The sequence below is a fragment of the Rhinoderma darwinii genome, chromosome 9, assembly GCF_050947455.1.
Source record: "Rhinoderma darwinii isolate aRhiDar2 chromosome 9, aRhiDar2.hap1, whole genome shotgun sequence".
In the NCBI taxonomy this organism is placed as follows: Eukaryota; Metazoa; Chordata; class Amphibia; order Anura; family Rhinodermatidae; genus Rhinoderma; species Rhinoderma darwinii.
In genome coordinates, this window is record NC_134695.1 from 22056834 (window position 1) to 22079460 (window position 22627).

The 22627-nt window shown below is 40.0% G+C and overlaps 1 protein-coding gene across 2 annotated transcripts in view; it reads left to right on the forward strand.

Annotated features, from left to right (window-relative positions):
• The window catches only part of FIBP (FGF1 intracellular binding protein), a 61924-nt gene that overhangs the window by 32960 nt on the left and 6337 nt on the right, over nucleotides 1-22627 (forward strand). For both annotated transcript variants that reach the window (XM_075836879.1, XM_075836880.1), the window contains exons 3-7: nucleotides 527-725; nucleotides 4489-4615; nucleotides 4713-4813; nucleotides 21521-21654; nucleotides 21836-21941. In XM_075836879.1, coding sequence (XP_075692994.1) covers nucleotides 527-725; nucleotides 4489-4615; nucleotides 4713-4813; nucleotides 21521-21654; nucleotides 21836-21941 — 667 coding nt within the window. The remainder of the gene's footprint in view (nucleotides 1-526; nucleotides 726-4488; nucleotides 4616-4712; nucleotides 4814-21520; nucleotides 21655-21835; nucleotides 21942-22627) is intronic.

Below are 22627 nucleotides of genomic sequence, written 5' to 3' on the forward strand. Positions count from 1 at the left end.
CACCCCAGATATCTTCCCGTAAATAAATGGGAAGTTTTTAGTGGGCAATAGTAATGAATGGGTCCGTAATTTCATCCGCAATTACGGTCCTTAATTGCGGATCAAAATTACGGCCTTGTTCATGTGGCCTCTTTGCGTGCTGAGGTATCTCTCAGATGCTTCGGCTGCTGATTAAATTTCTAGATGACTTTATTCTTTTGGACAACTCCGTAACCTCCTGGCCCACACTCGTGCCTGTGCAGACTCCCTGACTGCATCTGTGACAGCCGGAGAGTGAAAACTAGGGGACTGGTTTCTCTGTGTGGGCTAAGGAAAGCTCTGGTGAGTGTATAATCTGCATATTCTGACATGACAATGTTCTGTTTATACAGATATTATTTACAGACACAGAAATGGAAAAATTCCATTCATGTGTATTTTATGCTAATAAATAGACACAGGCTTTCAACCAATCAGATGGATCTAGAGGGTTTACGTGGTAAACCAGGTTTGAAAGACTCTTTTTTCATATAATTATTTCTTGCAGTAAGTGATGCTGTCAATATTCGATTGAAGAGTGGGATTTTAGATCAGACCGGAGCCGGCCCTGATGTACTGGAGAGTGACACTATGGACCATTACAGAACGTTTCAGATGATTGAAAGACTTCTTCATTACCCACCAAAACTGGTGCAGCAATTGCTTTTTCAGATTCCACCTTACAAGCAGAGCATGCTGATTGAGAGGTAATAGACTATCATTAACCCCTTTAGGACGCAGCCTGTTTTGGCCTAGTGGCACAGCCGATTTTTTTCAAATCTGACATGTGTTACTTTATGTGGTAATAACTCCGGAATGCTTTTAACTATCCAAGCGATTCTGAGACTGTTTTCTCGTGACATATTGTACTTTATGATAGTGGAAAAATTTGCTTGATAAATGCAATATTTATTCGTGAAAAACAACAAAATTTTGAGAAAATTTGCAAAAATTAGCATTTTTCTAAATTTAAATCTATCTGCTTGTAAAACCAATAGTAATACCACACAAAATAGTCACTAGTTACCATTTCCCATATGTGTACTTTATATTTGCATCGTTTTTTGAACATCCTTTTATTTTTCTAGGACGTTACAAGGCTTAGAACTTTAGCAGCAATTTCTCACATTTTCAAGAAAATTATTTCAAAAGGCTATTTTTACAGGGGCTAGTTCAGTTCTGAAGTGGTTTTGAGGGCCTTATATATTAGAATACCCCAATAAATTACCCCATTTTAAAAACTGCACCCCTCAAAGTATTCAAAACAGCATTCAGAAAGTATTTTAACCCTTTAGGCGTTTCACAGGAAATAAAGCAAAGTAGAGGGGAAATTTACAAATTTCTCTTTTTTTTTTTTTGCCGAAATTCATTTGTAATAAAAAAAATTCTGTAACACAGAAGGTTTTACCAGAGAAACGCCCCTCAATATTTATTGCCCAGGTCCTGCAGTTTTTAGGAATATCCCACATGTGGCCCTAGTGCCCTAATGGACCGAAACACCGGCCTCAGAAGCAAAGGAACACCTAGTGGATTTTGGGGCCTGCTTATTTTTAGATTATATTTTAGGCACCATGTCGAGTTTGAAGAGGTCTTGTGGTGCCAAAACAGTGGAAACTCCCCAAAAGTGACCCCATTTTGGAAACTAGACCCCTCAAGGAATTTATCTAGGGGTATAGTTAGCACTTTGACCCCACAGGTATTTTGCTATATTTATTGGAGTTAGTCTGTGAAAATGAAAATCTACTTTTTTTCTGAAATAACATAGATATTTTTAATATTTACAAGGAATAAAGAAGAAAATTCACCCCAACATTTGTAAAGCATCTTCTCCCGATTACGGAAATACCCCATATGTGGTAATAAACTTCTGTTTGGACCCACGGCAGCGCTCAGAAGGGAGGGAGCGCCATTTGGATTTTGGAGCGCAGATTTTGCTGGATTGGTTTTTAGTGCCATGTCGCGATTGCAACCCCCTGGAGGGAACAAAATAGTGGAAACACCCCAAAAGTGACCCCATTTTGGAAACTAGACCCCTCAAGGAATTTTTCTAGGGGTATAGTAAGCATTTATACCACACAGGTCTTTTGCAGAATTTAGTAGAATTAGGCCGTGAAAATGAATATAAACATTTTTGTCCACTAAAATGTTTAATTTTTTCATTTTCACAAGGGATAAAGGAGAAAAAGTTGCCCTAAATTTGTAACGCAATGTCTCCCGAGTATGACAATACCCCACATGTGGTAATAATTAATTTTTTTAATAGAAATTAATTAACCTTTGCAGGACTGATCCTTTTTTGCTATTCCATTTTAGTTTTTCACTCCCCGCCTTCCAAACGCCATAACTTTTTTATTTTTCTATGAATTGAGCGGTGTAAGGGCTTATTTTTGGCAGGACGAGCTGTAGTTTTAATTCGTACCATTTTTTGGTAGATGCAAATTTTTGATCACTTTTTATTAAATTTTATTTAGAGCTTTGGTGGCCAAAAACAGTGATTTTTGCGTTTTAAATTCTTTATTTCTTACGGCGTTCATAATGCGCTATAAATGGCAATTTTACTTTATTCTGCGGGTCGGTACGATTACGGCGATAGCAGATGTATATAGTTTTTTTATGTTTTGCAGCGTTTGCACAATAAAAACACTTCTTTATAAAATAATTTATTTTCTGTGTCCCCATATTCTGAGAGCCGTAACTTTTTTATTTTTCAGTCAAAAAAGCGGTGTAAGGGCTTGTTTTTTGCGGGACGGGTTGTAGTTTTTATTGGTACTATTTTCGGGTACATGCGACTTTTTGATCACTTTTTATTCTATATTTTGGGAGGAGTGGTGACCAAAAAATAGTGATTCTGGCATTGTTTTTAGTTTGTTTTTTTTGCGGCGTTCACCGTGCGGTAAAAATAACATTATAGTTTTATAGATTGGGTCGTTACGAACGCGGTAATACCAAATATGTGTACTGTTTTTTTAACGGTTTCATTTTTTTCCTATAATAAGAGACTTATTATAGTCAAAAAAAATCTTTTATTTTTTCACGTTTGTAAAACATTTTTATTAACTTTTTTTTATTTTTTCTTTACTTTTTACACTTTCTTTTTTTACCTGCGGCTCTGATCGCTGCTAGAATACATTACACTACCTAGGTAGTGTAATGTATTCCAACTGTCAGTGTGACGTCACAGTCACTCTGACAGTTAGTCTACGAGGACCAGCCAGAGGCTGATCCTCATAGGCTTGCATACATGGCAGACCCGGGTCTGGGCCCCGGGTGCCAACACAAGCATCAGCAGCCCCCACAATTGCATGGGGGCTGCTGATGTGCTACAAACCTTGTACATGCGGAGATCGCAATCGAGCCCAGCATGTAACGGGTTAATTGCCAAAATCAGCGGCAATGAGCCGCTGATCGGCAACTAGTGGAGTGTCAGATGTCAGGGACAGCTGACCTCCCAGTTCCCGATGCACACTGTCGCCGACAGTGTTACAGACACTGTCATCGACAGTGTGCATCGCAAACGGCAGTGACGTCCTGTCACTCTGACAGGAAGTCTATCAGGAGGCTGATCCTGATAGGCTTCCGTACATGGCAGACACGGAGGCCATTACTTGGCCTCCGATCGCCATGCTAGCCATCTGCAAACCTCACGATTTCATCGTGAGGTCTGCCGATGAGCTAGAAACCCCTGAATGCGGTGATTGCAATTGATCACCGCAATCAAGGGGTTAATTGCCGGAATCAGCGGAAATAAGCCGCTGATCGGCATACAGTGGAGTGTCAGCTGTCAGGGACAGCTGGCCTCCCTGTTCCCGGTGCACACTGTCGCCGACAGTGTGCACCGGGAACCACGCAGTAACTGTACGTCCCTGTGCCTTAAGACACTGGCCACATGGACGTACAGTTGCGTCCTGGTGCGCCTAGGGGTTAATAGTTAAACACACCGTCTTGCTTATTCATACAGCATGAATATATATTTATGCTACGGCTAGGCAATTTTTCCCAAAAATAAAATCAAGATTTTTTTTTTTTCAACTCGATGGACGATATTTGATTTGAATCTAGCTTTTCTTAATTTTGTTAAATAAACTGAAAAAAAAAATACTAAGACATATACATGGTGCATTGCTAGTATACAATGTAATATATGGTGTCGTGTATTTATGAGCAGCCTGAGAACAGTGATGTCATCGTGCCGCCTGCATCACTGGTTAAGTGCCGAATAGCGGCGCAAGGATCTGCTAGTTCCCTTGCCTCGCCAGGGCTGTCAAGGGATACAAAAGACGTGGATACAAAAGATGCGGATACAATTCGCCATTTGTATAATCCTGTGTTCACAACATGTACATTTTATCCAGTCTCAGAATTGTGTTTTATGCTATTTTGTATAAACCAGACTAAAAATTTTTACAACATCTTGTGATGATAAAATATTTTGTAGCCATCTGGTATTAAGTAAGTTCTCAATTGCTCTAGGTACTATGCTTTTGATGAGGCGTTTGTCCGGGAGGTTCTTGGAAAGAAGCTCTCTAAAGGGACTAAAAAAGATCTGGATGACATAAGTGCCAAGACTGGTGTGACCCTGAAAAGCTGCAGGAGACAGGTATTTGAAAGTATTTCTTTTCCCAGTCCCATTATAATATACTCCCACTTATATTGACTGTATTCAGCACCAATGATGTAATTTTTTTTTCTTGCAGTTTGATAATTTTAAGCGAGTGTTTAAGGTGGTAGAAGAAATGAGAGGCGCTCTAGTTGAAAACATTCAGCAGAATTTCCTTTTGTCTGACAGACTCGCCAGGTATGTCAACCAGCCTTTCATCTTCTTTGTGTTAATAAAGAGAAGTAATATATTCTATCGCTCACTGTTTCTGTACCTCCATTTAATTTCTACAAAGATTTGTGGGAACCCTAGCAGTCGGACACCAATTAGTCACAGTTTTTTTTTTATTTAATTAGCAGAAAACCCTTTAAAAGGGCATCTGTAAAAATGTAGCTGAAATAGAAAATGACATTTACTTGTATACATCTTGTCACTCTTTTCCCTACACTAACTGCTGCAGAAATATACATGTTGTGCTTGCTCTGGGGTTGTCATGGTAATGCCAACATACCTGTCATCTGACTTCCACTTATCAGAACACATTCATAAGAGTAAAGGTCACATGACAGGAGGTCTTTACACAGAAGAAATAATCTGTTATATTTACATCGCCTCATCAGTTCGGAGAGAACCAAAAGGTGTAAATGGTGATATTTTCAAAGGAAAATCTATTAGACTCCATTTTTAAAAGTACAGAACCCCTTTAAATGTACACGGACGTGCTTAAGTAGGGATCACAAATAATTTTTGTTAATACTGTCATTGTATTGTCAACATGTTGCACAACATTTAAAGAGCATTTGCTGCCTGAATTCAAACCTTTCCATACCATGGTCAAAATTTACATATATAAAACTGTATAGCACCAGTATTTGTAGCTAATGGACTACAGGAGGAAAGCAGAGTACCCAAACCAAACCTACACAAACATGGGGAAAAATAATATACCCTATGCTGATTGAGGTAACATCCAAATAAAACCAATGAACCAGTGTTGGAAGCCAGTTGTGTTAAATCCAACTGTCATCTAAATATTCTGCTCTTGCATACTACAGCTACAGATTCGTACTCCTAGTAGCCCAAATGGCACAAAAAATTTGCCATATGGCTATTAGGGGTGCTGAAAGCATACAGCAGACTCCGAGTTATAATTCCACTGTATTCGTAGGAGGAGTGCTCCCCCTCCTCTTCAGGCCGGTGATTGACAGGCTGCTGTGTATACATGCATACACAGAAGGCAGTCAGTCACCACAGAGAGAGGCGTGGAGACTCTCCTCATAAATACAACACACCCATAACTATGAGTCCGCTGTATGCTTTCAGTGATCCTGTAGTTGTAGCTGTAATGTGCAGGCCTTACATAGGGCAGCATATAGTATTAAACTGACAGATCTGCTTAAAATGGGTCATCCGGGTTTTATTTGTTTCATTTATTTTTTTGTAGAATAGGAAATCATACAGTTTTCTAATATATACATGTATTAGAAAATCTGCTCTCATACATTTCTTATAACCGTGTGATAGCCTTTGTCTAAAAAAACTAATCGTATAGCCCTAAAATTAGTCCATAGTAATGCATCCTTAGGATAACTGAATGGACTAAATTTGGTGTCAGTCGTGACCCACCACCAGTGGCGTCGCTAGCATCGGATTTTTCGGGGCCCCAAAACCAGGGGGGCCATGTCTATAAAAAGTTACTATAGTAACTGGGGCCTACGGTTAGTTCCAGAATTATTCGGACAGTGATACAATGGTATTTTAGCTGTTTACCAAACATATTGAATATACAGTTATATAATCAATATGGGCTTAAAGTGCAGACTCAGCTTTAATTGGAGAGTATTCACATCCTAATTTGTGAAAGGGTTTTGGAATTACAGTTCTTTAATATGTACAAACCTATTGGTACATTCAGGAAGATCCTGTCAAAATACATGTGAAATCAATGAGTAAGCTATGTATAGACAGGACAAATGTGTATGCCAAGTAACCTTGGTGCATTGACCCTACGGATTAGCATAGAAAACCTACAGGGTTGAGGGTTCAATTAACACATAACAAATGTAGTATAGAGAAAAATATAAACTTTATTCACAACAAGATATAATGTAACAATATAGATTAAAAAGATGAGTCATGCAGAGCATAGACAAGGCGTCGCTCATTGCAGGAACAATGTGTTCACAAATTGTGTGATACATGGGTATATATAGATAGATAAAAGTGGATGATATATACTATGCAGTATCTGCAGTTAAACCCAGACCGCAGCGATAGCTAGTAACACAAAAAATGATGAAATGGCCGTGCCTGGAAACATTATGTCTGGGAAAAAAGCCTGTTATTACATACCCATGTGATGAAAACCTGCTGGAGAGAGACGCCAGACCCGACGCGCGTTTCGGCGGAAATGCCTTCGTCCGGGGGTGGCGTCTCTCCAATGGGAATCAAGATTAAAAGAGACAAGCAGCCAATCGGACATTAGGAGGGCGTTACCATCCATGGTCATGTGTGTGCTGATGGAAGCGTCACACGACAGGTGTGGATATGGCCGGAGGCGTGTCTGCGGCCGAGCGTCATCGAGGGGGGCGGGAGTCAACGACGTCTGACATCGTCAACACACGCCCACCGAGATGCAGACGCCCGAACCGCAACACAATCCAGCCACTCCCCCCGGCGTGAGCGCACAGTCACCATGCCTGAATATAAGGTACGTCAAGATAGAGATATGTCCGACAAACTAGATAGTATGGAGAACTTTTTGGACTAAGTGATGTTCCACTATGTGTAAATTTTATACAACAAATGCCAAAGCATTCTTTGCAATTATAAGCAGATGACATAATAAAGAAAAAATAATAATAAAAAATAATAAATAAGAAATAAAAAATGAAAAGATAAAGTAAAAAGTAATAAATAAATAAAAAATAAATAAGGAATAAAAAATAAATAAAAATAAAAAATAAATAATATAATTAATATATAAAATAATAAATGAAAAATAATAAAAAAATATATAAATATAATAATGAAGATAAAAAATAATAAAAAACCATGAAAATGAAAATAGACATAAAAATACATGTGAAGGTGAAAGTGATAATAACATGGCAAGATATAACATAGAAAATGCAATGGTAAATTTATTCTCTGTGTGATGAATATAATATATTTGTTAGAGACAAAGTAGAAAGTAAACAAGCCAATGTTGAAAAATATGTGTATGCATTAGTGAACAATGAAGTGCATAAATGAATAAAAAAATTAAAGTGATGAATGTGTGTGTGATGAACTATGAAACCAATTCATAGTGTATATAATAAATGAAAAGAATGTGTGTGAAAATGTGAAGCAAATACATATGTATTCTGAAATGAATGACGTGACTTTCATAACAATGTAGACAAATGAAAAAATTATATGTAAAAAATAAAAAATAATGAAAATAATGATAATAAAGAGTGTGCATGGTTTATGTGTAAAAGTGAAACATAAATAATAAAGAATAAATTAATTTGTGTGTGTATGATGCTGTAAGATCAGCTCTTGTGTGGAAAATAAAAAAATGTGCAATTGACAATATATATAATGTGATAAATTGACCTGTATTAATTAAATCAAATAAATCAAACTGCGTAGATAGTCATGTAGGCGCAACCCACCAAGATATCAATAAATAAATAATGACAATAAATAATGAAAGGAATAATAAAAAAAACTTGTATATATACATATGACAAAATATATGTGCGCAACAAGAATACATATAATCTGAGGATATCTATAAAAATAACAAACACATATAGTACATAACAAGTCTCTCAATATATGTGCATAAAATATGTAGAGAATACACAAATTAATACATGTCTATATAAAAAACACAAGAAGCATATCATAAACATGTGTCTACACATATACAACAACACATAATAAATATATATATATATCACGCGTGCATAAATACACATAAACATAGATCTAACGAATAATAAAAAAGGAGAAAGAAATAATAAAGTAAAGGATAATACATAATGAATAATACATAATAAATGATAATTGATAAAATACAATAAAAAATACAATACAAATTGATGGTTGATTAAATAGACTCCAAACAATCTGTATGTTATTGTTCTAAGATAGAGTTCCATATATTTGTCCAGAGTCATCTCTCCTCCATCGTCCAAAAAAAGTCTCCATGTAGTGCAAAAACTACCATCTCTATGTAACTGCAACCAAAATAAAAATAGTTAAAAAAACAAATTTAACAAAATCCATGAACTTAGTCACGTACTATTAAAACATGGCCCACTGGAGGTCAATAGTCAGAGGAATGGAGCGAAGCTCAAATTTTCGTTCAGCCCAAGAGGACGCATAGTCCCCAGAGTCCAGATCCATTTAGATTCGTGTTGCGCCAATTTTTTGGAGATATCCCCCTTTCTAATATTGGGTTCGATACAGTCAATGCCTCTCACCTTTAGCTTAGTCGGATCGCATGCATGATGAATTTTAAAATGTCTGGCTATGGGTTTTAGATTCTCCAATGTATCTACCTCTACTGCTCCCAAAATATCCCTCATGTGTTCTCTAACCCGAACTTTCAACTCCCTCGTTGTTAGGCCAATGTATATTTTGGAACAAGGGCAGGTGGCATAATAAATTACAGCTTTTGTAGAGCATGAGATAGAATGTGTAATCGTAAAGGTTTTCAACCCTGATGAGTCCACGAAAGAGGTTGCTCTTTCAATATTAGGGCATGCGACACAATGTCCGCATGCCTTGCAGCCCCACTTAGGACCCTTGGTACCAAACGAAAATTTTAAACTTTTTTGTTGGTAGTGGCTTTTGACCAAGAAGTCTTTAAGGTTTCGTGATCTACGGGCGGAAATGCTGGGGTATTTGGTTATGTATTTACCAATTATAGGGTCTGTTAGTAGAATTGGCCAGAATTGTTTTAGTATTACCCTCATATGAGACCAACGTGAATGATAGTCGGTCGTAAACCTTACCTGTGATTCGGATTTAACTTTTAGTTTAGGAAAAAGAAGCTGCTCTCTTGGAGTATATTTAGCACGATGGTAGGCTTTCTTAATGGATCTTCTACTATAACCCCGGGCCAGAAACCGGTTTGTAAGATCATAGGCCTGCTTTTCAAAGACCTCAACCGAGGAACAAATCCTTCTCATTCTCAGAAACTGACCTGTTGGTACTGCACGTATTGTCTGCATAGGGTGGGAGGAGGAGGCATGGAGAAATGAATTCACCGAGGTGACCTTCCGGAATACATCGGTTTGCAGAAGACCATCCTGGTCCCTGGACAATTTGACATCAAGAAACTCAGCTTGAAATTTATCAAAATGATATGTGAGTTTGATGTTAAGATTGTTTTTGTTAAGATCACTCATGAAGGTCACAAGTGATGCCGATGAACCCTTCCAGATGAGCAGGATGTCATCAATGTACCTGGCCCAAAATATGACCTGGTCCACTGAGACATCCCGTCCGCCCTGAAATAGATCCCTCTCCCACAGCCCCAGGAACAAATTAGCGTATGAGGGTGCACAAGCAGCCCCCATCGCTGTTCCCTGGAGCTGCAGGTAGAAGGATCCATTGAAAAGAAAGAAATTATGCGTAAGGGTAAATTCCAGTAAGGTAAGTATAAAGTTCGAAAAAGGGATTTCCATGTTCCCTGTGTTTAAGAAAAAAGCAGTAGCTTTAAGTCCATCGGTGTGGCGAATGCTGGTATATAATGACTCAACGTCACAGGTCACCAATAGCATATCATCCTCCATGCTTAGTCCATCCACCCTCTGCAGAAGGTCAGCCGTGTCGCGTATATATGATGGTAGGCATTCTACAAACCCTTTTAAATTGTGGTCAATGAATTTGCATGTTTTTTCCATCAAATTACCCCTACCTGATATAATTGGTCTGCCCGGTGGAGTTTTAGGATCTTTATGGACCTTAGGCAGTAGGTAAAGTGTTGGAATAGTGGGTTCAATGGGTAGAAGTGCCTCGTATAATTCCTTAGTGATAGTATTATCCGACAAAGTCTTCATCAATATTTTTCGTAATTCACATTTAAAAGCTAAAAGAGGGTTATAGGTCAGTTTTTTATAACAACTTATATCATGGAGTTGTCTATATGCCTCAGCTTCATACATGCTGCAAGGCCAGACAACGACGTTACCGCCCTTGTCGGCCGCTTTGAATATGACATCATCCATTTTCTTTAAGTTATTGAGACTTTGCCTTTGAAGTTTTGTCAAATTATCACATGAGATATTGTTCAGCATTTTTGCAAATTCAGAGCTAACAGATTTAACAAATGAATCTACTGCTGGGCACAAAGTCATGGCAGGAAACCGTTTCGATTTGGATCTAATGGATGAAGGTATTTTACCTGAGGGATCGTGTTCTTGTTCCTTAAGTAAATCCTCCAAATCAGATAGGGTTTGTATTTCTATAGCAGTTGTAAAATTTTCATCAAAATCTGGCCTGTGAAAGAATTTTTTATAGATTAATGATCTGCCAAAGATATGAAGATCTTTGATAGCTGAAAAACTATCGAATCGGGCACATGGGGAAAATGTAAGCCCTTTTTCCAATACCTCCATTTCGGGAGTTGAAAAAATATGTGTCGAAAGGTTGATTACCTTAAGATGATTAGAGGATTCACCGAATTCCGGTTTCCTTTTATTTGAAGTTGGTTTTTGCGTCATTTTTCTTTTTTGTCTCGTGCCATAAGAATGGTAGGGCCTTGACCGGGTCCCACCCTCTGATTCACTTTGTGAGGATAAGGAAGTCGTGGAGATAGAGCGATTGAATTTAGATGGGAAATTATTTTTCCTCCATTTGTATACTTTTTTCTCAGCATAATCGCTTATGTCCCTGGAAAACTTTTTTGATTTAATTTCTTTGATGTCTTTTTCCCATTCGGCAAACTGTTCATCCAACGTGTTTTTTTTCCCAGACATAATGTTTCCAGGCACGGCCATTTCATCATTTTTTGTGTTACTAGCTATCGCTGCGGTCTGGGTTTAACTGCAGATACTGCATAGTATATATCATCCACTTTTATCTATCTATATATACCCATGTATCACACAATTTGTGAACACATTGTTCCTGCAATGAGCGACGCCTTGTCTATGCTCTGCATGACTCATCTTTTTAATCTATATTGTTACATTATATCTTGTTGTGAATAAAGTTTATATTTTTCTCTATACTACATTTGTTATGTGTTAATTGAACCCTCAACCCTGTAGGTTTTCTTTAATATGTAGCTGCTTTTTTTTTAAGAGACCAAAGATAATTGGACAATTATCTCAAAACTATTTAATGGGCTGCATGGGCTATTTCCTCATTAATACATCATCAATTAAGCAGGTAAAAGATCTGGAGTTGATTTCAGATGCAGCATTTGCATTTGGAAGCTGTTGCTGTGAACCCACAACATGAGGTCAATCGAGCTCTCAATGCAAGTAAAACAGACCATCGTTAGGCTGAAAAAAATGAAGAAATCCATCAGAGAGATGGCATAAATGTTAGGAGTGGCCAAATCAACAGTTTGGTACATTCTTGGAAAAAAAGAGCGCACTGGTGATCTCGTGAACTCCAAAAGGCCTGGACATCCATGGAAGAAAACAGTGGTGGATGATTACAGAATCCTTTCAATGGTGAAGAAAAACCCCTTCACAACATCTACCCAAGTGAAGAACACTCTCCTGGAAGTAGGTGGATCAGTATCTATGTCTACCATAAAGAGAAGACTTCATGAGAGCAAATACAGAGGGTTCACCACAAGGTGTAAACCATTAATCAGCCTCAAAAATAGAAAGGCCAGATTAGACTTTTGCTAAACAACATCTAAAGAAGCCAGCCAAGTTCTGGCACAGCATGAAACGAAGATCAACCTGTACCAGAATGATGGGAGGAAGAAAGTATGGAGAAGGCTTGGAACGGCTCATGATCCAAAGCACATCTTCTGTAAAACATGGTGGAGGCAGTGTGATGGCATGGGCATGCATATCTGCCAAAGGCACTGTGTCACTAGTGTTTATTGATGATGTGACTGAAGACAGAAGCAGCCGGATGAATTCGGAAGTGTTCAGGGATATATTTTCTGCTCCGATTCAACCAAATGCAACAAGGTTGTTTGGACGTCGCTTCACAGGACAGATGGACAATGACCCAAAACATACTGCAAAAGCAACCCAGGAGTTTTTTAACCCCTTAACGCTCAGTGACGTACTATTCCGTCATGGAAACCGCCCCGTTCGCTCTCCATGACGGAATAGTACGTCACGGGAGTAACGGCCGTTTCGGCCGTCCTCCCGACACATACAGGAGCTGTGACAGCTGCTGTCTCGTACAGCAGCTGTCACAGCTCCTACAGCGGGGACCGATCGCTGTGTCCCCGCTGATTAACCCCTTAAAAGCCACGTTCAATAGAGATCGCGGCTTTTTAGGGGTTAAGCTACCATCTCCAGCTTGCTACACGATAGCGGCCGGCGATGGTGACTATGGCAACCGGACACCAAACAATGAAGTCAGGAACCACTATGCTTGCTGTCAGTGAGTAGCTGACAGTTCTAATACACTGCACTACGCATGTAGTGCAGTGTATTCGAATAGCGATCAGGGCCTCCTGCCCTCAAGTCCCCTAGTGGGACAAAGTAATAAAGTAAAAAAAAAAGTTAAAACAAGATGTGTAAAAATAAGAAAATAAAAGTTTTAAAAGTGATCAAAGTAAAAATCCCCCTTTTTCCCTTATCAGTCCTTTATTAGTATTAAAAATATATAAACAAACAAATAAACTATACATAATTGGTATCGCCGCGTCCGTAACGGCCTGAACTATAAAATTATTTCGTTATTTATCCCGCGCGGTGAACGCCGTAAAAGAAAATAATAATAAACCATACCACAATCACAATTGTTTGGTCACTTCACCTCCCAAAAAATGGAATAAAAAGAGATCAAAAAGTCGCATGTACCTAAAAATGGTACTGATCGAAACTACAGTTCGTTACGCAAAAAATAAGTCCTCGCACGGCTTTACTGATGGAAATATAAAAAAGTTCTGGCCCTTAGAATAAGGTAACACAAAAAGTGAATGATTTTTTACAAAATGTATTTTATTGTGCAAACGCCATAAGACATAAAAAAAACTATAAACATCTGGTATCGCCGTAATCGTATCGCCCCGCAGAATAAAGTGAATGTGTCATTTATAGCGCACGGTGAACGCTGTAAAAAAAATAGAATAAAAAAACAATAGTAGAATTGCTGTTTTTTAGTCACCACGCCACCTAAAAATAGAATAAAAACTGATCAAAAAGTCGCATGCACCCCATGAAAACTACAATGAATTCCTCAAGGGGTCTAGTTTCCAAAATGGGGTCACTGTTGGGGGGTTTCCACTGTTTTGGCACCACAAGACCTCTTCAAACCGGACATAGTGCCTAATAAAAAGGAGGTCTCATAATCCGCTAGGTGCTCCTTTGCTTCGGAGGCCGGCGCTTCAGTCCATTACCGCACTAGGGCCACATGTGGGATATTTCTCAAAACTACAGAATCTCGGCAATAAGTATTGAGTTGCGTTTCTCTGGTAAAACCTTATATGTTATAGAAAAAAATAGTATAAAAAGGATTTTTTGACAAAAAAAAAAAAGTCAATTTCACCTCTACTTTGCTCTAAGTTCCTGTGAAACACCTAAAGGCTTCATAAACTTTCTAAATGCTGTTGCAAAACTTTGAGGGGTCTAGTTTCTAAAATGGGGTGTTTCATAGCGGTGTCTAATATATAGGCCCCTCAAAGCAACTTCAGAACTGAACTGGAACCTAAAAAAAACTAAATTAGGCAATACTTCGCTTCTTACATTATACTGATAATGAGCAGTGCCCACCCCCGAGATGACCCCAGTTTTGACCGTTTGTATAAACGGAGACCCCTATTAGACCGTTCCAGTGCCCGGTTTTCCCAAGCATACACCCCAAGAAGTGTATTTCTATTGATGAGTCATTGGTAGATTTTAAAGGGAGGCTTCAATTCCGCCAGTACCTGCTGAGTGAGGGTATGTTCACACGGCCAAATTTCAGACGTATACGAGGCGTATTATGCCTCGTTTTACGTCTGAAAATACGGCTCCAATACGTCGGCAAACATCTGCCCATTCATTTGAATGGGTTTGCCGACGTACTGTGCAGACGACCTGTTATTTACGCGTCGTCATTTGACAGCTGTCAAACGACGACGCGTAAAAATACAGCCTCGTCAAAAGAAGTGCAGGACACTTCTTTGGACGTTTTTGGAGCTGTTTTCTCATAGACTCCAATGAAAACAGCTCCAAAAACGGACGTAAAAAACGCCGCGAAAACGCCGCGAAAAATGCGAGTTGGTAAAAAAACGTCTGAAAAGCAGGGTCTGTTTTCCCTTGAAAACAGCTCTGGATTTTCAGACGTTTTTGTTGACTACGTGTGAACATACCCAAAGAGGGCAAGGTATGGCGTGAAGTTGTATAAGCTGTGCGAGAGTGCATCAGGGTATACCTACAAATTTAGGATATATGAAGGGAAGGACAGCAGTATTCAGCCCCCAGAATGCCCCCCCCCCCCCCCTTACTGGGAGTTAATGCAAAAATTGTGTGGGATTTGGTGCACCCACTGCTGGACCAGGGTTACCACCTCTACCTGGATAATTTTTATACCAACGTCCCACTCTTCAACTGCCTCGCTTCCAGTCCTGCGGCATGCGGCACGGCTAGAAGAAACCTGAGAGGCCTCCCTAAGACACTGCTTGGGCAAACAAGAAGGGGTGAGAGCAGGGCACAATCTAGCAGCAACATATTGTGTGTCAAGTACAAGACAAGAGAGATGTCCTTGTATTGACAACAATACATGCCCACACCAGTACCCATGTACCTGTACGAGGTACCAGTACAGAGACCCCCAAACCAGACTGCATCCTGGACTACAATAGGTACATGGGAGGGGTGGACTTGTCAGATCAAGTCCTGAAGCCCTACAGCGCCATGCGGTGTGGTATAAGAAGCTGGCCGTGCACATCATTATCAAGAACCTAATCTTTAGGGACCAAGAAGGGGGCACCCAGTACTTCTGGAAGCGAGGCCACAGGCATCGTACCAGGGCAACACTTTCCAGAAGAAGTTCCCCCAAACTGGCAAGAAGGGAAAAAGTCAAAAGAGGTGCAAAGTCTGCTATAAGAGGGGGATAAGGGAGGACACAATATATCAATGTGACACATGTCCTGAAAAACCAGGGCTCTGTATGAAAGAGTGTTTTTTAAAATTTATCATAGATCCCTTAGATTTTTCATCCACCCTGATGCACTCCGCACAGCTTATCCCCCTCATCTTTCCCTGCTGAGCCCTGCTGTGTGCCCAGGCAGCTAATAACAGCCACATATAGGGTATTGCCGTACCTGGGAGAACCCACATTACAGTTTATGGGGTGTATATCTCCGGTGGCACATGCTGGGCACACTATATCGGACACTGAATTGGCATAGATATATAGAAAATTGCAAATCTCACACTGCCCCATCTGCTGCGCATTATCTTTTACACAATACCTGTGGGGTCAAAATGCTCACTACACCTCTAGATGAATGTCTTAAGGGGTGTAGTTTTTAAAATGGGGTCACTTCTCGGGGGTTTCAACTGTACTGGCACCTCAGGGGCTTCTGCATACATGACTTAGCAGCAGAAAAGCTCCAGTAGGCCAAATGGTGGTGTTTTCCTTCTGAGCCCGCCCATGGGCCCAAACTGCAGTTTATCACCACAAATGGGGTATTGCTGCACTCAGGAGAAATTGGGCAATAAAATGGGGTATTTTGTTCCAGGTGAAAATAAGAAATTTTGATCAAAAATGACATCTTTCTGGAAAAAATAAAAAAAATTTAATTTCACAGCCCAATTCAAATACGTGCTGTGAAAAAACTGTGCGGTCAAAATGGTCACAGCAACCATAAATCAATTCCTTGAGGGGTGTAGTTTCCAAAATGGGGTCACTTCTGGTGGGTTTCCATTGCTTTGATACCTCTGGGGCTCTGCAAATGCGACATGGCACCCGAAAACCAATCCAGCAAAATCTGGACTCCAACAAACACATAGCACTCCTTTCCTTCTGAGCCCTCCCATGGGCCCAAACGGCAGTTTATCACCATAAATGGGGTATTGCCGCACTCAGGACAAATTGGGCAACAAAATGGGTTATTTTGTTCCCTGTGAAAATAAGAAATTTTGATCAAAAATTACATCTTATTGGAAAAAATTAAATTTTTTTAATCTCACAGCCCAATCCAAATACGTGCTGTGAAAAAACTGTGTGGTCAAAATGGTAACCACAACCATAAATTAATTCCTTGAGGGGTGTAGTTTCCAAAATGGGGTCACTTCTGGTGGGTTTCCATTGCTTTGATACCTCTGGGGGTCTGCAAATGCGACATGGCACTCGAAAACCAATCCAGCAAAATCTGGACTCCAACAAACACATAACGCTACTTTGCCGTTTGGGCCCATGGGAGGGCTCAGAAGGAGTTTTTTCCACCACAAATGGGGTATTGCCGCACTCAGGACAAATTGGGGAACAAAATGGGGTATTTTATTTCTTGTGAGAATAAGAAATTGTATCAAAAATTACATCTTATTGGAAAACATTTCATTTTTTAAATTTCACAGCCCAATTCAAATACGTGCTGTGAAAAAACTGTGTGGTCAAAATGGTAACAACAACCATACATGAATTCCTTGAGGGGTGTAGTTTCCAAAATGCGGTCACTTTTGGGGGATTCCTACTGTTTTGGCACCTCAACACCTCTTCAAACCTGGCATACTGCCTAAAATATATTCTAATATAAAAGAGGCCCCAAAATGTACTAGGTGCTTCTTTGCTTCTAGGGCTTGTTTTTTAGTCTACGAGCACACTAGAGCCACATGTGGGACATTTCTAAAAACTGCAGAATCTGGATAATACATATTTAGTAGTGTTTCTCTGGTAAAACCTTCTGTGTTATTGAATAAAATTGAAATTCAGCAAGAAAAATGAAATTTGCAAATTTCACCTCCACTTTGCTTTAATTCCTGTGAAATTCCTAAAGGGTTAAAAACTTTCTAAATGCTGTTTTGAATACTTTGAGGGGTCTAGTTTTTAAAATTGGGTGTTTTATGTGGATTTCTAATACATAGGTCCCTCAAAGCCACTTCAGAACTGAACAGGTACCTTAAAAAAAAATGAGAAATTGCTGTTTATGTTCTAAGTCTTGTAACGTCCAAGAAAAATAAAAATTTTACAAAAAAACCGATGCCAATCTAAAGTAGACATATGGGAAATGTGAACTAGTAACTATTTTGGGGGGTATAACCATCTGTTTTACAAGCAGATGCATTTAAATTCCTATTTTTTCAACATTTTCTTTAAAATGCTATTTTTTCAACATTTTCTCTAAATTTTGCAATTTTTCACAAATATACACTGAATATATCGACCAAATTTTACCACTAACATGAAGCCCAATGTCTCGCGAGAAAACAATCTCAGATTCGCTTGGATAGGTTTAAGCATTCCGACGTTATTACCACATATTTTTACTACAGTTGATTCTGCAGCAGCATCAGCGTTTGCAGGTAAGATCGACTTACCTGCAAACGCTGATGCTGCTGCAGAATCAACTGTAGCCTCTGGTGCCGATGTGGCCGTCACGATGCAGGACCTGTGAGTGACGTCACAGATCTGCACTGTCACAAGCTGGGCGTTCTGAAGAGAAGAGGATGTTACTTCTCATCAGAGCGCCCAGCTAGTGAAAGTATTAAAAACGCCCCGATGTACGCACATAATACACGCCCACTTGGACTTTTACTTTTAAACACACCCACTTGGACTTTTGCAAGCCTCATTTGCATAACTACAAAAATGGTCATAACTTGGCCAAAAATGCTCGTTTTTTTAAAATAAAAACGTTACTGTAATCTACATTGCAGCGCCTATCTGCTGCAATAGCAGATAGGGGTTGCAAAATCTGGTGACAGAGCCTCTTTAAGGCCCAAACAGGGCTGCGTCCTTAAGGGGTTAAGGCAAAGAAGTGGAATATTCTGCAATGGCCAAGTCAATCACCAGATCCCAACGTGATCGAGCTGCATTTCACTCTAAGACAAAACTTAAGGCAGAAAGACCCACAAACAAGCAACAACTGAAGACAGCTTCAGTAAAGGCCTGGCAACGCATCACAAAGGAAGAAACCCAGCGTTTGGTGATATCCATGGTTTCCAGACTTCAGGCAGTCATTGTCTACAAAGTATTCTCTACAAAGTATTAAAAAAAACACATTTTATTTATGGTAATGTTAATTTGTCCAATTACTTTTGAGCCCCTGTGATGAGGAGGCTGTGTAGAAAAATGGTTGCAATTCCTAAACGTTTCACAGGATATTTTTGTTAAACCCCTTGAATTAAACCTGAAAGTCTACACTTCAATTGCATCTCAAATGTTTCATTTCAAATCCAATGTGGTGGCATGCAGAGCCCAAATCATGAAGATTGTGTCACTGTCCAAATAATTCTGGACCTAACTGTATGTAATAAGCATGGGCCCCTGTTACTATAGTAATAATAATATACTTACCCTCCAAGACCCGAGTGCGTGTGCATGTGGTAGGCTTAGATACAGGACCCAGCAGATGGAATTAAACATGGTGTGATCCTCTGTGCTGGGCCCTGTATTTAAGCCTACCACATGTGTTACTAATCATTTTTTTTGGTGTTTGTGCTTTTTTTTACAGGTTCGGTTGTTGGACTACTTGGATAAGAACTTTTTTATTTTCAATAAAATGGTTAATGAGGATTGTGTGTGTGTTTTTTTTTTTTTGTTTTTTTTTATTTCAATAAAATATTTTTTCTATGTATTTGTATTTTTTAAACTTTATTACTACCGCCTTAGTGATGGCCTCTGGCTGATTGACAGCATCCATTACTAAGGCAGGGCTTCATGTAAGCCGGTGAAAAGGCTAACACTAACCCCCATTATCACCCTGGTACCCACCGCCACCAGGGGTGCCGGTAAGAGCCAGGTACGATCCAGTACCCGACCATCTGTAGTGACGGTCGGGTACTGGGGCGGCAGCTGGCTGGTATTATATATATATTTTTTTTTATTTTTTTTTTGGTGGTGGGTAAACATATGTCTTGGGGCTTGTGCCCCTGATCTCTTAAGACCCTAGTAACGCCGCTGCCCACCAATCATACATCATGTGACCACTGGCATTAAGGTAACACTGTCTAGTTATTCTTAGAGTACTGGATTTTACTGAGGAGCAGAAGTATTTCTCATCATCATGTCTGTCTGTATTTGTGAGGAGCATCTCTTACATCCTTTTCTCTGTCTCCTCTGTTGTTTTAATATTTTTTTACAGTTAACTTTGTTAACAATATGACAACATAACATACCTCCCAACCGTCCCGGATTCCGGGCGGTGTCCCGGGCGGCGCGGTGTTATGTCCCGCTGTCAACTGTATCTGCGTCCTCGGGACGCAGATACAGTTGATACCAATGCTGAAGCAGGGAAACATCAGCTCCGTGCTTCAGCATTAGTTCAGGACGGAGGAGCAAAGGGAGCTCCTCCGCTCGCCGAGGACTCCTCGGGTACAACGCTACTTTAAGCGATGTTTCCTGGGAAGCCCTTGACGTCACTGTCCATATATGGATAGTGGCTCCTACAGGAGCGGAATCCCCTGCCAGAGCGTTGGCAGGAGATCCCTTCCGCTCACCGAGGACTCCCCGGGCACATCGCTACTTTAAGCGCTGTGCCTGGGGAAGCCCTTGACATCACTGTCCATATATGGACCGTGTCGTCAGGGGCACCTTCCTGGAGCGGAAACCCCGGCCAGAGCATCGGCAACGCTCTGGCAGGGGATTCTGCTCCAGGAGTAGCCCCTGACGACACTGACCATATATTGATATTGACGTCAGGTGTTCGCTCTAGGAGCAAAATCCCCGGCCTATGCTCTGGCTGGAGATTCCGCTCCTAAAGGGAGTGCCATGGGCACTATCTTCAAGGGGGGGTGTGCCACTTTCTACATGGGCACTGTGGCACTATATAGGGCACTATCTACAGGGGACACTGCTGTGGCGCTATCTGTATGTGGGACTATCTACATGGGCACTATGTGGGCACTGGCGGCTGCTAAGGGGGCATTATACTGCATGATGGCAGCAAAGGGGGCATTATACTGTACGGTGGCAGCTAAGGGGGCATTATACTGTATGGGGACAGCTAAGAGGGCGTTATACTATATGGGGCAGCTGTGGGGGCAAAAAAGAATCGCTGTGACGCGCTACGCGAGCCGCATCGGTTGTCCATCTTTGTGATACCTGAAAGTTGGGAGGTATGACATAACCTAGAGACAAGCTGACATTTTATACAAGTAAATACACGCACAGTGAAGCAGTTGTTCATCATTATTCCACCATTAGTCCTATTCACTTATAGCACATAGATATGTCCTCTATGTGACCCTAACACATGTGGGTGTCCTGTTGCTAACTGAACGGTAGGGGTCATATGATGTGTATGTGAGGGATGGAGTCACATGACTGACGCCATGTTTAGTCATATTCAGGTAGCCGATGGATGCATTACACAGGACTAATCTGTGGGCTATGCCATTCTACTGTAAAGAGACAGAGGCCTACTGCACTGGTATTCATATTAGAAAACTGTATGATTTTCTATTTATAAATAAACAAATTGAAAAAAATAAAAAGCAGACAACCCCTTTAAGAACATGTCCCTTTTAAAAGCATTCTTTCATACCGAATGTTGACCTGAATATATTTCCTATTTTACACATTTTAACAAAATGTTCTGAAATTGATTCTTAGGGATTACGCTGCAATAGTTTTCTTTGCGAACAGTCGTTTTGAAACAGGCAAGAGGAAGCTCCAGTACCTGACGTTTGAGGATTTTGCAACTTGTGCCGAACATCTTATCCAGAACTGGACACTAGGAGCAGTAGGTGTGTAAAAAGGGAATGTAGAGTACAGTAGTTCGATAAGTGAGAATAGAAAAAAACAACCTTAATTTGAGTTCTCGTTACATTTCTTGTCCAAACGCTCTCTATACTATATTTGCTAAAAGCAATCACAGCACTTGCAGTTCTTACTTGAAAGAATTTTTCACTTTTTATTTTTATACAGATGTATCAGAAGACATGGACATGGATTTGGATAAAGAATTTCTACAGGATCTGAAGGAATTGAAAACTCTAATAACAGATAAAGACCTTTTGGACCAACATAAGAGGTGACAAATGTAAACATGACTGTGCATATAGCTTATCCTCCTGTGTTAAAGCATCCCTTGACACAGGACTAATAGGTTGCCATTGATCTACAATAGTTATGAAATCCTCATAGCGATGGACACGGCTGGCTGTAGGGAGGACTGCTATTCTCACACTGCTATGCTTCTCAACATGTATGCAAATAGCTTTCTTGTATCTTCAGGTGCTCTGTCAATGGGCGATCTTAAAATTCTGGGAGAAAAAAAATTTCCCCACCCAGCTATTTAGCATGCAATATGATAACAGTAGATTAGTGAGCTATCAATCTAAATGTTAATTACTGTATATTCTAAGTGCCTATCTGATTTAAATACTGTAGTTAAACTAATTTGAGCGGGTCATATAAGTAACAGTATTGTCAATATGACCACAAATATAATCCTTATGGATTAAAGCTCCATTATTTTTTTTGTGTTCCCCTTCATCCCTTCACATTTTCCAGTTATTTTTTCCATAGGGTGAAAAACATCATGGAGGTGTAAAAAAATGAATAAGTCCTAATAAGGGCTGATTCAGACGACCGTGAATTGCGTCCGTGCAGGTCGCGTGGTTTTCACGCGGCACGCATGGACCAATAGAAGTCTATGGGCCAGTACAGACAGTCCGTGCTTTTTGCGCAGCGTTTGTCCGCTGCGTAAAAAGCGCG